General features: G+C 40.1%; 1 protein-coding gene across 6 annotated transcripts in view; it reads left to right on the plus strand.

The window, feature by feature from the left end:
• fam184a (family with sequence similarity 184 member A) overlaps positions 1–15,655 on the plus strand; it is a 144,262-nt gene that overhangs the window by 109,491 nt on the left and 19,116 nt on the right. For all 6 annotated transcript variants that reach the window (XM_038727525.1, XM_038727529.1, XM_038727526.1 and 3 more), the window contains exons 17-18: positions 10,275–10,459; positions 13,505–13,651. In XM_038727525.1, coding sequence (XP_038583453.1) covers positions 10,275–10,459; positions 13,505–13,651 — 332 coding nt within the window. The remainder of the gene's footprint in view (positions 1–10,274; positions 10,460–13,504; positions 13,652–15,655) is intronic.

Below are 15,655 nucleotides of genomic sequence, written 5' to 3' on the forward strand. Positions count from 1 at the left end.
GTTGCCTGCAGCTCCTCATCTCACAGCTCACTGTGGCTGTTCTTGTTGTTGCATTTCTGCCTGTAATATTTCAAACTGACCTCCTGTCAAAAAACTGCTGAAAATAACTGTTGGCTTGTTTTGTAAATGCATTTATGAACAATCACACCAACCGTGGTTTCCTTTGACTATTTCACAATAAAAGCCATCCCATGCTTTTACTTTGAAGCAGCAGTAGGAACAACTAACAATTAAAGAGGTCATATTATGCTTTTAGGCTTTTGGCCAAGGGAGTTCCCATCTCCCACAGAAAACTCTGCTCTGAACTGCCTGAAAACAGCTTGTTTGTGGTCCAGTCTTTTCTTCTGCTTTCTTGTGACGTCACAAGAAAATACGCCTCATAATGCTCACCTAGCATCTAGTCTGACATGCCCTAAAAAACACAGGTGGAAAAACACACTGATCTGCAGCACACAGTGACAAGACGTCCACCTGCTGCTCCTCTCCCTTCCAAACACTAGCTACCCTCCAGGCAGTCAATGGACATAAAGTTGTTACTGTGATGTAGAGACAGAGCTCAGTTAAAACTTTATGGATATTTGTTTTTACAGATTAATAACTCACCACTCTGAAACTCTTGCTCTAGTCCATGTTGCTATGCTGGTTGTACATACAGCTGAATCAAAGCTGTTTACCGGCTTCTCACTGACCCGCCCATCTCTGCTTCTTATTGGCTAGTAGTCCTTAACTAGGAACTGCGCATGTGCAACTCCCAACAAAGATCTTGTAGATGTATCACTCCATAGCTAAAACGAAGGCTTCAACACACAGGGTGAAAAGAGGAGCTGCAGCAATGTACTGCTGCAAATACTGTTTGATTATATAAAAATCGTCAGGATTATAACTTTCCAGTTTTTATAGTTCGCCAGAGGTGAAGCTGAAGCGTTTAGTCGATTAGTGCTTAATAGTTGATCAATCAAGTTCTGACCATCAAAAACTGATCTTTGAAGATTGGACTGACAAAACAAGCCATGTGAGAACAACATCTTGTACTTTTGGCAGTGTTTACTATTTTTTGACATTTTAAAAGCTGAATTCAAGTCGAGGCAAGTTTATTTGTATTGCACATTTCAACAACATGGCAATTCAAAGTTTTGAGTTAAATAGATAATAAAAACCGGACAGTAGAAATTACAGGACAAGTAATATGTCACTAGATTTTTAGATTTTCGGGGTTTTTACAATTTGTCAGCAGTCAAACAGAAATTAAATGGGGATGACGACTATGTGAGATGATGTAGCCACACATAACACCTGCCGCCGGCTCACAAACACACACACACCACCTGGCAGGCTACCCTCTTACCATCTCTTGTAAATCATACTAATTACCGCAAACACTATGGGTCCCTCTGCCATCACCTTGTGATACAGATGTTGTAGCAGTGCACAGCTGGTTGTCTCTAATACCCCCCACATTAAACCATCAGTCCCTCTCATCTTTTGTTGCCAAGGCAACAGGGAGTGAATTGAGTGTTACAGTCTGAACTTTCTGTCAGTCATAAAGCCGTAGCAAATACAGTGTCTACACTGTATGAGTTCAGATTTCTGCAGTAGACAAAGTAAATCTACTTGGACCCCCAAGTAGATTCACATTGAGTCACATACCCTGACTGAGTCAGATTTGTTCCCAGGCACATGTGTAACAAGATTTGAGTTGTTTATTTAGTTTAAACATGTAATTGTGTAGTCTATGAAGATTCTCAGTCATCCGGGTCATAGTTATCCAACGAAGGTTAAAATCAAGGGCAACTGGACTTGGTTGAAGATACTGGAAGACGTTTCGTCCCTCATCCAAAGGACTTCTTCAGTTCTGACTGACTGGCAGGGAAACTCAGCTATTTAACCTCAGTGGGGTCGTTGGCCCGGGTCATCGATACCGCTGGTTCGTTAGTGTTCCTGGTTGCTGTGACAACAGTCGTTATAGTCGTTAAGACTACCGGTGGCCAAGACTGAACGACCATCGTTGGCATCTTCACCTGAGGCCAAGAGGTTACGTTTGTTGAGTTTCCTGGGAAGTGATGAAAGGACAGCATTGTAAGTGGGGGATAAGTGGTGGCGTAGACCCCCTCCTCTGTTCAATGACGACTTCTCGACCCTGGTGTAGATGCTTCCTTGACACCTCTTTCAAACCATCCATCTTCTCTGTCTAAAATGTGCACCTGGTGGTCCTCAAACGAGCGTCCTCTGTCCTTCAGATGTAAGTAGACTGCAGAGTCTTGACCTGAGGAGTTGGCCCTTCTGTGTTGAGCCATGCATTTGTGTAGTGGTTGTTTAGTCTCCCCAATATACAGGCCTGTGCATTCCTCACTGCATTGGACCGCATACACTAGATTGCTTTTCTTGTGTTTGGGTGTGCAGTCTTTGGGGTGGACCAGCATCTGTCTTAGTGTGTTCTTGGGTTTAAAAAACACAGGGATGTTATGTTTGTTGAAAATCCTCCTGAGTTTCTCTGATACTCCAGACATCACAATGTTGTTGCGTTTGACCTTCTTTTCTTCATCCCCTGTAGTTTTGTTCTTCTTGGATCTTGTGGCTGTTTTCACAAAGGTCCATTTAGGGTATCCACAGGCTGTAAGTTCCCCCTTCAGGTGGTTCTGTTCCTTCTCTCTGGCTTGGGCGCTTGTTGGTATGTTTTCCGCTCTGTGGTGTAGTGTTCTCATGACCCCTAGCTTGTGCTCCAGTGGGTGGTGTGAATCGAAGAGTAGGTATCGGTCTGTGTGTGTGGGTTTTCTGTAAACACCAATCTGCAGGCTCCTGTCCTCTTCAGTGTGTACAGCGCAGTCCAGGAAGGCCAAACTGTTGTTGTGAACATCTTCTCATGTGAACTTGATATTACTGTCCACAGAGTTGATGTGTTCTGTGAAGGCTTGCACTTCCTTGTTTTAATTTTTTGTCGTCCACATATCTGTACCAGTGGCTCGGTGCTGTTCCTCTGAAGGAGTTGAGGGCTTTATTCTCCACTTCTTCCATGTAGATGTTTGCCACAATCGGGGATACCGGTGAGCCCATGGCACAGCCATGCTTCTGTCTGTAGAATCCACCGTTGTACTGGAAGTAGGTGGTGTTTAGACAGAGGTCGAGTAATTTACAGATTTGGTCCGGTTTGAGGCTAGTTCTGTTGTCCAGGGTGTTGTCTTGTATTAGCCATTTCCTAAGGTGAACAAAGAAGTCACGTCATAGGATACCATGGTTTCATCTGGATCCAGTTTTAGTCCTCGAACTTTGTTTACAAAGTCAATAGAGTTTTGGACGTGGTGAGGCGTGTTTCCCACCAAAGGAGCTAAGATGGTAGAAATGTGTTTGGCAATGTTGTAGGTGACCGAGTTAATGCTGCTGATAATCGGCCTGAGTGGGGCTCCTTCTTTGTGTATCTTGGGTAGTCCATAAATGCATGGAATGGCTTCTCCAGGATACAAACGGTGATATTGTTCACGGGTGATGGTGTTGTCCTTCTGTAACTGTTGTAGACATTCTATGGCCTTTTTCTTGTATCCGCTGGTATCAGAAAAGCAGTCTAGTGTATGCGGTCCAATGCAGTGAGGAATGCACAGACCTGTATATTGGGGAGACTAAACAACCACTATACAAACGCATGGCTCAACACAGAAGGGCCAACTCCTCAGGTCAAGACTCTGCAGTCTACTTACATCTGAAGGACAGAGGACGCTCGTTTGAGGACCACCAGGTGCACATTTTAGACAGAGAAGATGGATGGTTTGAAAGAGGTGTCAAGGAAGCCATCTACACCAGGGTCGAGAAGCCGTCATTGAACAGGGGGGGGGGTCTACGCCACCACTTATCCCCCACTTACAATGCTGTCCTTTCATCACTTCCCAGGAAACTTAACAAACGTAACCCATTGGCCTCAGGTGAAGATGCCAACGATGGTCGTTCAGTCTTGGCCACCGGTAGTCCTAACGACTGTAACGACTGTCGTCACAACAACAAGGAACACTAACGAACCAGCGGTATCGATGACCCGGGCCAACGACCCCACTGAGGTTAAGTTTCCCTGCCAGTCAGTCAGAACTGAAGAAGTCCTTTGGATGAGGGACGAAACGTCTTCCAGTATCTTCAACCAAGTCCAGTTGCCCTTGATTTTAACCTTCGTTGGATAACTATGAACTGGATGACTGAGAATCTTCATAGACAGTAACTGTTACTGTTACAGAGTAACAGTAAGTTAACTCAGTCACATCAGTTGACTTACTAGGGGTGGGAGAAAAAATTGATTCTTAGATGCATTGCGATGACGACATGGAAAATTCTGACTCCATTAACAAATTTCCAAACATCGATTATTTAAATGTTCATTTATAAGGTAAATGTTGGTGGAACTCGCGGAAGTGCTACACCCGGACCATCTGTGGCGTGCACATAACAGAGAGACCAGTGTTCCACAATCATTAATATCAATGTGCAAGTTATGATTTTAACTTGCACACTGTGCAAGCGCGGTAACACTCAACGCTTGGCGAGCTCTTTATGTAATGGGCCTTTCAGACACCAAGCGACTGAGAGAGAGTGACCGAGCTAGTCCTTTTAAGCTACTTAGGAGATGTTTCTTTTGGATTTTAATGCGCAAAATGTAATTTTTAGTAATTATCCAGAGATCCTGTATAGAAAAAAAATATCACGATGCATTGATAATCGTTTTCTAATCGCAGCCCTCTGAATCATAATCGAATCTTGAGGTGCCCAGAGATTCCCACCCCTAGAACTTACGGAACATTGCGTACCCAATTTACTCCTACGCAACTTAAATAAAAACATTTAATGTTGACTTTTTTGTTTCACAAGGGAATCGAACACCAGTTTCCTGGTTGAAAGTCCAGTCTCCTGCCCTCCATCCACCCCAGCCGCTTCCTTACTCTTTTCAGTTATATAGGATACCTACCTTTACCAATCAAAAGTGACGCTACAGGGTTTCTCCCTCTGCGTTGAACTATGATGCTGTAGGGATACCCAGTGCGTTACAAACTGACACCGACGGGTCTAGACCATGCGTCCGTATGTGACAACTGGGGAGTAAGAACAGGTTGGCAGAGAACAAGTGTGAAGGCAGAGAGAGATTTGAATTGGGAACATTACAGTTAAGTTAGGTGTGTTTTAGGCAGGTCACTGTTTGGCAATCCTGATTTGAAAGTGACTTTATTCTTTCTGTCCTACCATCCATCTGGTGCTTGTCTCCCTTTGTGCTTTAAATTAATCCATCAGATTTCATGGCATAAACTGGAGCCTTCCGAGTGAATTTCCTTTTGAAGTAATAAAGTTAAACTTATAAAATACAGTGTAAGAAACCAGATGGTCTGATTTAATGATTCATTTATGTTGAAGTGCTGCATGCACAACGTATAAATTCAGAGGCGGAGAACCTGAGAGTTTGTGTTTACATTAATTTCTTGTTTACTACGCCGGACCCCTAATGGCTTATAAACTGAAACTTCCTGAGTTGAGTCATCAGAGTGGAAGAGCTCAGCAGCAACAGACAGTTGTCACGCTGTGTTAGGTAATGTTTTTATACCTCCAATTACTTAACAGTAGGGGAGGAAGAGGCTGATGAAGTAGTGTGTGTGTGTACAATGTCATCTGTCTCACTGGAGATACTTAACTTGTTTGATCTAACAGAGCTGTCTGATCAATTATCACATCATCAGCATCTCCTGACATCCAATATCTATTCTGTTCTATTTCCATGATATTTTTCTGTTTTTGATGTCGTTTTAGTGTTTGTGACAAAGTGTTTCTTTTGTTGTGTTTGATGTAAGGTTTCACTCTGAACTTTTTTTTATCAGTTTATGTAAAGGAACTTAGAAACGCTGTCATTTTCTCTTATGGCTCTGGCGTCTCAGTCCAGTATTTTATTATTTTCACCCCCTCATTCTTTTCTTCTCCTCTCTTAAATGGAACAATATGGTCTTTGAAATCCAGTTGTTTATTATATGGGCAAACTGAGAGTGGCCAAGATATTTTACTGATCTCCAGCTATTTTAAAGCCTCTGAAAAAAATTTTCTCTCAAGGGGCGTAGGTTTGGTTTCAAAATTAAATTTGTTAATGTGCTAAAAAATAAAGTTTAGTTTGCATGATAGAGATACTTTATGATAGACCAAGTGTGTTTTGCATCTTCACTGATTTGATTGATGCTCAATTTTAGCGTCTTTTTAGGAAAATATTCACTGTTAAAATAATAGGACTAAATTATTTGTTTACATGAAATAATCCAAGGTGGCAATACTCATTTCAGCCCTGGGTGGCGTCTACTGTCTTCCACTCAGGCTGCATACAGCCCCAACAACCTCAATAAGGTAGGCAGACTGATTTAAATGAAAAGCCAAAACCCAGGGCAAAAAGTCCACAAAGCCCTTGCTGCACCACTTGGTACTACTCGATAAGCTTATTGCTGTGAGCGCACACTGCATTTTTATCAACTCCCCTCTTGCCTCATGTGGATTTTGGCAGTTAGATAGTAAGGGTACAATGCTTAGAGGTTTTAGTAAGAAAATTAACCTGAAGCTCCACCCACTTCAATTTCAACTAGTGAGGAGAGCACACAAAAAAAATGCATGAAGAAATACAAATCCTCCATGTGAAATAACCAGAACTGCCATAACTTTGGCAGAAAATAGTGTGATTATTTAGGACACCATCACTCACACTAAGAAGGCCTTAAAATATGACCAAGCTCAAACCATTGGATCATTCAGTGTGTTGCAGAAGATTTAGCATACTGTTGACGGACTGTAAAGGCCTGTGAATTGTTATCAGAAAGTGTAACACTAGACTATGGATAAAATTCACAATCATAATGAAACAAAACAGGTTCACCTTAATGGTATTCTATAAAGAACCAGTGTGGTTCTAATAATTAATTATAATATATGACCAGTCATACAGGATTGATGATATGTCCAAATAACCCATCATCTTTAATTAAATAAAAATCCATTTTCAGTAGATCAGGAAATCACACTCTAATACAGTCCAGAGATTCAGACAGCTAATGTCCGTCCTTGATAAATATTTTAATAACTTATTTATTTTTCAAAGGTTTAAAATGGGAAGAGAGAGGGGGCTGGAAAAGAGCAAAAATGGTGCACCTATTCTCCTTTTCAGTGATGTTTGCTTATATGTTAGTTGATTGTGGTGGAGGAGAACGTGTAAAAGACATGCCCCCCAAAAGCCCCCAATCAACACCAGCAGTTTTATCTCATTGGTCGTCGGCCATGAATGTGAACATCGAACAGAGATATCTGCTGTAATGTGATAAGATTAGACCTTGAAAAAAGTCTCCATGCAAGTCCCCATGCAATACATACCTTTCAGAGTGTTCTGAATGCGCTGAAAGGAACCAATTTCTTTCTTTTTCTTCCTTTCATTTTTTCTGCCAGCTTTTTTATCCCCTTCTTGTATGCTTGTTTTTTGTTTTGTCTTTTGCTTTGCTTTTGTGCTTCCCCTTTCCCCAAAATGAAGCCAGGAGTTTGACGAGATGGAGAGTGAAATGAGTAAATGAGTCATTAAAGATTAATCTGTCATGTCCCCATCGTGCTTAATTGCATTGCTGGGTTTATTGACAGCAGCCATCAGCCTATGACATTAAATTAAATGTTGAGGGAGACTCAGATAGAGACAGACTGTGAGATGGGAGTTTGTGACTATGAGGCTGTTATACAAGATTATGGCTTTTGGATATCTGAACATAGCCCTTGGCACAAATTGTTATAGAAGCAAGTGGAATGAGATTTTTGCAAAGTGGGGAGTCATTAGTGGACAATAACTCGACATTATTTAATCTAATTGTGATGGAGTTAAGTTACCCTCTACTGGGAGTCTTCAGATCACATATTGGCCTTTTTGTGCCTCTTCATTCAAGCCTCTAATAATAATGATCAATTTGTCAAACAAGGCCCAGTCAGTGTCCCATCATGATGTGGCATTTAACACTGAACTTGACAGTTTTTGACAGTTTTGCATGTTGATGGATGGTAGATTCTAATGAAAAACTAAAGCAAGATCATATTCTTTAATTTTGACATCTTATGAAGTGATTTTATTTATATGATATCAACAAAGTACTTGCACAGCATGATGCCAAGGATCAAAAACTGTTGACTGAGAAGGAACGAAATAATCCTGCACAGTCTGTCACTTGTGCTCAGTTTACAACAAATAACATTTCAGTCCTCAGACCTTTAAAATTCAGATCAAAATGGTGTTTTTAAAATAAGCACAAGTGACCAACAATGTGCGGGATTCATTGGTCTCTGCTGATGACCGGTCACTCATGTAGTTTTATTTTTAAGAACATCTGGGCCCCGTAGTTATTATGAAACATTACCTACACAGGAGTAAATGGTGTTTTTGTTGGAGACTATTTTCAGCCGGGCATTAATACACATTTGAAGCTCTAGTGAGTATTTATGGCAGTTCCCAGGTTCAGCGTAATCGAGAAACATGTCAGTGCAGTGGTGTGACTCAGTTTTTAAAAAACAATAGAGCTCTGTGGCACAGAGGAATAAAATATATCAGGCTTATAGAATATAGAAAAGCTTTATCCTTTAAACCGGATGAGATTCTATAAACAACAAAAACTTAAACTGAAATTTTAAGGATTACAAGTTAAAAGCCTTAATAATTTACCAAGATTTTGAAGTAGTGAGTTATTTAATCCTTATAGGTTGAGTGTTGTGTTAAAACTACGCATTGTTCACTCGCACCCTGTGGAGACAATCACTTGTTCATTTTCACACTTTCAAATCATGACTCCCCTGTATGTAAGCCAAGATCTTTTGTTTCATTGTGGAGCTCAGAAGAAAAGAGCAGCTCTGCAGGGGGTCATGAGTAATTTTGATAGTTGGTCATTGTTTACATGGATTGCATTTTAGCAGCGAGCTTTGCATTAGTCACAAACACTGCAACCTTTAGTAACAAGCAGAATTGCCACTATCCTGTTACAAATTAAAGGTCTAAGAGATGTCATAGCACATGTACTTTTGTTCTATTCAAGCCTTTTTAAGTGGCCCTTGAGTAATAATGTGAAGTTGTTGTTGGGTCTCTTATAATAATATTACGAAGAGTACAGTCTAGACAGTACAGTCTGCTCTATATGAAAAGTGCAGTGAGATAACTTTGTTATGAATTGGCACTATAGAAATAAAATTGAATTGAATAAAATTGAAAGTGCATATTATAATTAAAATGGTAACCATAAAGCGCATTCATGTTAACAGCAAGCGTGACCTCGTCAACACTTGTATTTATATATTACAATTCACTGTTGGACATTGAAAGATAATGAATGTTCCCATTCATTGTCAGTTTATCAGCATTTAACAGCCTTATTTGACATATTTTAAATGAATTATTTTATATAACTATGGGTCCAGTCTGTGCTGTCTATGAATCTAACACATTTCAAACACACATGAAGAAACAACATTTAATCTTAATTAAACAATGGGTTTCCAAATTTTAGTTCCAGTTTATTTGTTATACTGGTTTTCCAGTATATAATGAATGTACACCCAGCCACACTCACTGCAATCAATGTTCAAACCTTTTCAGAAAGGTTGATTTAACTCTGTTACTGTAACTTGTGATGCTATTGAATTGCATGGATTATGTTGAAAGTGGCCTTTAAAATGTTGTCCACGAACAATTACATATATATAGCATGTTACATAAACTAAAATACGGTACATTTACCAAGAAACCAAAACTCTTTCATGAAGCCTCACTGGTAACGACAATTCAATACACATTGTGTGTGCGATGTCACAAAAACAGATTGCCTTATAGCACGAAGAAACGGCTTTTATTCACATAGCTGTGTTCAATATCCATTGTCTCCTCTGAATAGCTTCAGCTCACCTTGCAGCAGTGTTACCTCATTAAAATGGGGGAAAAAGGTCTGATAAATTGCCAGAGCATTTAAAGACAAAATGTAAGAATAACCCTTTCAGTCTATTCTGAATGTTATCACGCACAATATCTCATAATTCATTCACCAGAGCTGTACACCGATGAAACTCTGGTCAACCTCAGCTCTGTGAATGAAATTGTACGAGTTTTCTGCTGTTTCTATTATCAAAGACCAATAATAAACAAGAAACTGATTGCTTACAACATGATTATGTTATAGTACACACCCATTTTTACATACAGACCTCAGCTTTTAATTAACGTGTGAAAATGAACGTCACGGATATATTTTTTTCTTCGAACCCCTTCCTAGGAGCGTGAGCTGTTGGGCCGGATCACTGAGCTGCAGGAGGAGGTCTCCAGGAGGAAGAACCACATCGCTCAGCTGGACCACCAGATCCACACACTCAATGAGAATATCAGCACTCTGACTAAAGAGCTGGAGCTGAAGGGCAAGGAGGTGCTGAAGATCCGCAGCGAAGCCAATCAGCAGATCAGGTATGGCTCAGCGCTCAGAGCAGAACACGATTCAGAACAATACTGAAATGAAACCTTTGGTTCAAACTTCTGTTCATAGCCAATGAAAAGATTTGGACGCTTCCCGGAGCTCTGCTGATTTGATTTCATGTCCAATAACTCGACAAGCACTTTTTCCCCATTCATATTATAAAGTGGTTTCCTTTATGGGGCAGACTGTCCCACTTCACACACATTTAACAGAGACTAGATAGCAATGCATTCGTTTTGTTTTATATTCTGCAAGTGTAAGTTATTGCAATTGAAAGCGCAGATTGATCTGAATATCTATGGTGCGTTCATGTGCCATCGTGTATATTAGAAAAGTAACGTCTTACTCTTCAAAGCCTTTTAAAAGCCTGTAGCTACCAAATAGTGAGTTTGTCTCTTATTTCTGCGTGCCAGATTTAGTTTATGTCTGTGTCTGCAAAATTCATGGTCACACATTTGGACTTTGTATCTTCATCTCACACACATCTATACAAGAAGTATCAACGCCGTGTGTTCACCGTGCACTTTATCTTAATACACTGTAACCTGGCAACCAAACTACTGAATATTTTTCTCATGAATTCAGATCGGTGGTCCTTGAGTTCCTTATTTTTAATCTTCTTTGCCTCCATTTTTGTCAATAAGCACTAATGATTAGTTCCCTTACCAGACCAATAGCAAGGTCGATGTGATGTCATTTTCTGTAAAGTTTGGGCTGATAAAGGCTGACTATAAGTTTGAAGAAGTTGTCTTCTCCTTTCCCTCTTCTTTACTCTCAATGTAGCTATTACCAATTTTTTTGTTCTTCACATGCTGTCCCCTGTTACACACATTGTTACTGACGGATACAGCCGACATCACACACACAGATGCGCGCACTCAGCCCTGCCTGCTCTGGGTGGCCCCTGTCATCAGCACATGCTGCTGAATTTGACTTCTCTTGTTATGTTCAGATGACGATAGTTTCTGCAATCCTGCTCTGCTCCGGTCCTGACGAAAACACACCGAGATAAAAGAGGGAGAAAGAAAAGCACAAACGGGGCGAATCACTCTCTCTCTCTCACTGTCGTTGTCTGCCTCTCTCTCTCTCTCTCTTTCGACCAGTGTCAGGAGCCCATTGATTAAGAGATGTGAAGGTTATTTAGGGTAAAAGCAAAATGGAATCTATAATCTTGTTGTTCCCTGCGGCATGTTATGAATTTTTCAAAGCGCTGTATGGCTAATATGGTCCAGCTACTCATTAGAATCAGTCTGTAGCCATTGATTTATGTGTGTGCATTTGAAGGTTTTCCTGCATGCGTGTATGTTTGATGACTGCTCCCACTGGTGCTTTATTCCGCTATCGTTAACTCGCGAGCTGCTAGCCCTGTATATGCGTCCTCTCTCTCTGCTGCCAGGCCCATGCGCAGCACATTTCTCCTTCTATTACGTAACTCCCCGTCTGAATCCTGGTCACAGGGATAAAAATAGGCTGATAAATAAATAAAGAGGAAGCAGAGAGAGAGATAAGATGTGCGCCCCTCGGGGAGAGTTGGCCCAGTCAGAGCGAGAGGAAGACAGACATCCACGTTCTCCTCCATCCTCCCTCACATCCCTTTCATCAACCTTTTTCTCCTCCTCATTTAATTATCATCATCTTCTATTCCTGTTTTCCATCATCTTACTCTTTCTTTAGCTCCTTTCCTCCCGACGCAAAACGTTTCACATTTGCAAATTGAACATTTAGTTAATACACTCTTGCATATTATGTGTACATCAAGTCATATTTATGTCATATTTTGCACTTAAGTCATTCCACATTATGTTTTGGTGCATTTTCATGTTGTCTTATTGTGTCCTGTTTCTGTTATTTTGCATAAACTCAAAAGTCATTTTTTGATCATAATTACATTCATAGTGTGTTTTCATGCAGTTATGTTCTAGGAATTCTTTCAGTGCATCTCTGTCTCCGTTTTCTAATCTCACCAACGTTTCCCCCGTGAAACAATCCATTATGTTCGCTTCTCCTGAGAGAGATGGACAGAGAAGGAGAGTCTGGAGGTCCTGATTAAGTCTTAAAGGGAAATGTAAACCATTCAGAAATAAATAAATAAAATGTGTGTTATTCCTGAGCCACCAAGGATATTTTGGTCAGTGAGGTTTGCTTTACTCTGTCCTGGAGCTTGAATTGTGACATGGCTTAATTTAAACATCTACATGAATTGGAAAGATTTTTGTTTTGGTTAGTGTTTTAGCTATAAAATCATTTCATAGTGTGCAGTATAAAATATGCTACAAATATCCTTATGTACAAAAACAACAAGATACAGGTAAAGCCTTTGCTCAAAGCGTCAGTGGTTGAAAGTAACTAACTACATTTTCTCAAATACTTGTAGTTTAGTTGAGTATTTCTATTTGATGCTACTTTACACTTTACTAAATTTCAGAAGGAAATATTTACTCATATTTTTACTAGTTTAAACTTAAAAAATATTTAAATTAAATATAAACATAACACATTGTTGCTAACATTAACATTATATAACTATTTAAAATTAGGTTCACATTGACCAGCTACAACATTAAATGCTGTGCACATGTTCAGTAATAATAATCCAATAATAAATATAATAATAATACACACTAAAAATGGTAATTCTGCTACCTAATTAGTACATTTACTTTTGATATTTAGTCAATTTCGCTATTCTGTATTTTACTTAAGAATATTAAATGCAGGACTTACTTAATATTTTATTTTTATTTTCTGTTGCTACCTTTTCCTCCGTAAGTGATCTGAATACTTATTGCACCACCGCAAAGTGTTGACTTTGTTATGTTCTGATCGCTTATTATCGGCCACTTATGAAGATAAGTTGTGTTCAAATCACCATCAGTGTTTTGGTAGATTTTTACAGCCTTTTTATCTGTGTGGTTAGGTCTGTTTTACCAGAATCATGTTTGAGGTGTTAACGAACACCTGTCATCCGATCATGAACGAGTGTCTATAGCTTCAGTCTCCTCTCAGTCACTCACCTGTCCATTCTCTCTCCTCAGGGCTCACGAACAAGAGTTGACGAAGAGGCATGAAAGGGAGCTTGCCGAAATGAACGCCGTCCACAGCAGGGAGACGCAGAACATGCTGTCAGACTTTAACAAAGCCCAGGAAGTGCTCAAAGACAAGATCTCCGCCCTTCAGATACTGTATGTATACACTGCAAAGACTCTGTGTGCTTGTGTGGTCTTCAAACAGCTATGCAGCAGTTGAGGTCTATGGTCCAGAAGAATACCACTGATCTAATTCTTAACCCATGGTTGCCATGTGTGCAGGTCACCTATTTTTGTCCATACAATGAACTATAGAATCACAGTATAATACAGACAATAACGGCATATCTAAACACACATAAAGGTTCAGACGCATCCATGCACACTATTTTCATTTTCATTTGCATCAGGTGAAGTAGAGTATAAATAGGAGGCAGCTGTGATGAATTATTTTCTTCTCAGCTAATCCTATTCCTTGTGTCATACGTTATAAACAGCTGCACCGAGCATGACGGTGCACGACGAAACTGGCTCACCGTGAAAGGCTGCACCAAGAGAGATTTACCGTTGAATCCCAAAGCTGTACCTGAACCGCATTCTTCTGGAGACAAAGCATTCCATTTTGGAAACAAAGAAACCCCACAAAAAGATAAAATTACACCCTGAAATCAAAGATTAAAGAAAGAGAAACACAAATGCCAGCATTGTCTAGTGCTACTGATCCATATGCATGTGGCTTAATGTGCCTTTATGCACGCTTTCACACATGGCTCTGTGACTCTCTGAGTCTTTGAGCTAAAAATCTTCTCTGACAAGTTGGTGTTTTTCAGACAACTGATTCCAACTTAATGAAAGATTGGTATCAAAAGTTTTCAGTTTATGAGTGAAAGTTTAATAACCTGGATTTCTGTTTGCCTAGGCAGCTACTGTATGCACTCCTGATGTGCGTCAACATGGCTGCGTCACTTAAACTGTCAACATTTGTACAGTCTGTCTGAAAAGTTGGTCCTTATATGCTGTGAGCAGAGCCTGATGTCTTCATCTGAACTTTGTTGTGATTTGTTCATCTGTTGAATCCAAACGGAGCCATCGTATTGGAGGGGGGCAAAAACCGGAAGCCCACTCTACATGTGGCGCCTGACAGCTTTGTTGAGACCAAAATGCTGCAAAGTGCTGCTCGAAGGTTAAGACTTGGTTTTAGGGTCAGGGTTAGGATAAGGATTAAGGTTTGCCCTGTAGCTGGGATGGTTAATGTTAGGGTAAAGAGCTCGGGAATAAATTATGCCGATGAAGGGTCCCCACAAGATAGTGCCGTGAGTCTGTGTGTGTGTCTATCAGTGCCTGGACAGTGGAGGGTCTGGTGGTTACTGAGACTGGGTTCAGACAATCTAGTTAGTGGAAGGAATTTTTTTTATTGCTGAAGATGAAAAGGTAGATTAATGTTAGCGATGACACACATTGAGGGAAATTAACCAAACCAAACCTCAAGAGAAAGTTTTAGAGACCAACAAACAGAGGACAGCAGATACAAACAGAGATACAGAAGGAACAGCCACATGTTAAACTCCTTTCTTCACATGCTGCAGTGTGAGTGAGTGAGTGTTGGAGAGAGTCAGGAAATAAACAGCGAGCTAGCGTCCTCTTCAGAGCTGACCTCCTTTCAGACGGACTCAGCTGAGAGCAAAGCGCCACCTGCTGAGAGGCTGTTCATCCAAATACAGCACGTTCGTGAGGCAAATGCACATTTGTTGGCCGTTATTACATCTACAAATAAAATGCCACGTTAAGACAATTTGTTCCTGTACACACAGTGATACACAGGATCAATAGTTAAAGAGGATATCACGTACTATACGAGGACGATTGGACAGAAAAATAAAAATGAAAATGTCTAGAATCTATAGGCTTATACAGCAGAGCTTATCCTAAATAAGCAATATAAAAATATATAATGTTGCTATAAGTTTTACTAATTAGTCAAGTTTTTACTTACCAAAGACACATACTAGCTTTTTCTGGAGATTTAAGAGATGATAGAGTTTGTTCACTTATCGTGGAGATGAATTATGGAGCCAGGACAGTGACTTTTGGCATTGAAAATTAAATTTGGCAATGAAAACAAAACCTGAACTGAAAAAGGAATAATTGGCATTGAAACAA

This window comes from Micropterus salmoides, unplaced genomic scaffold (assembly GCF_014851395.1).
Source record: "Micropterus salmoides isolate LMB-PRFRI ecotype aquatic unplaced genomic scaffold, ASM1485139v1 Ms_hic_scaffold_18, whole genome shotgun sequence".
In the NCBI taxonomy this organism is placed as follows: domain Eukaryota; kingdom Metazoa; phylum Chordata; class Actinopteri; order Centrarchiformes; family Centrarchidae; genus Micropterus; species Micropterus salmoides.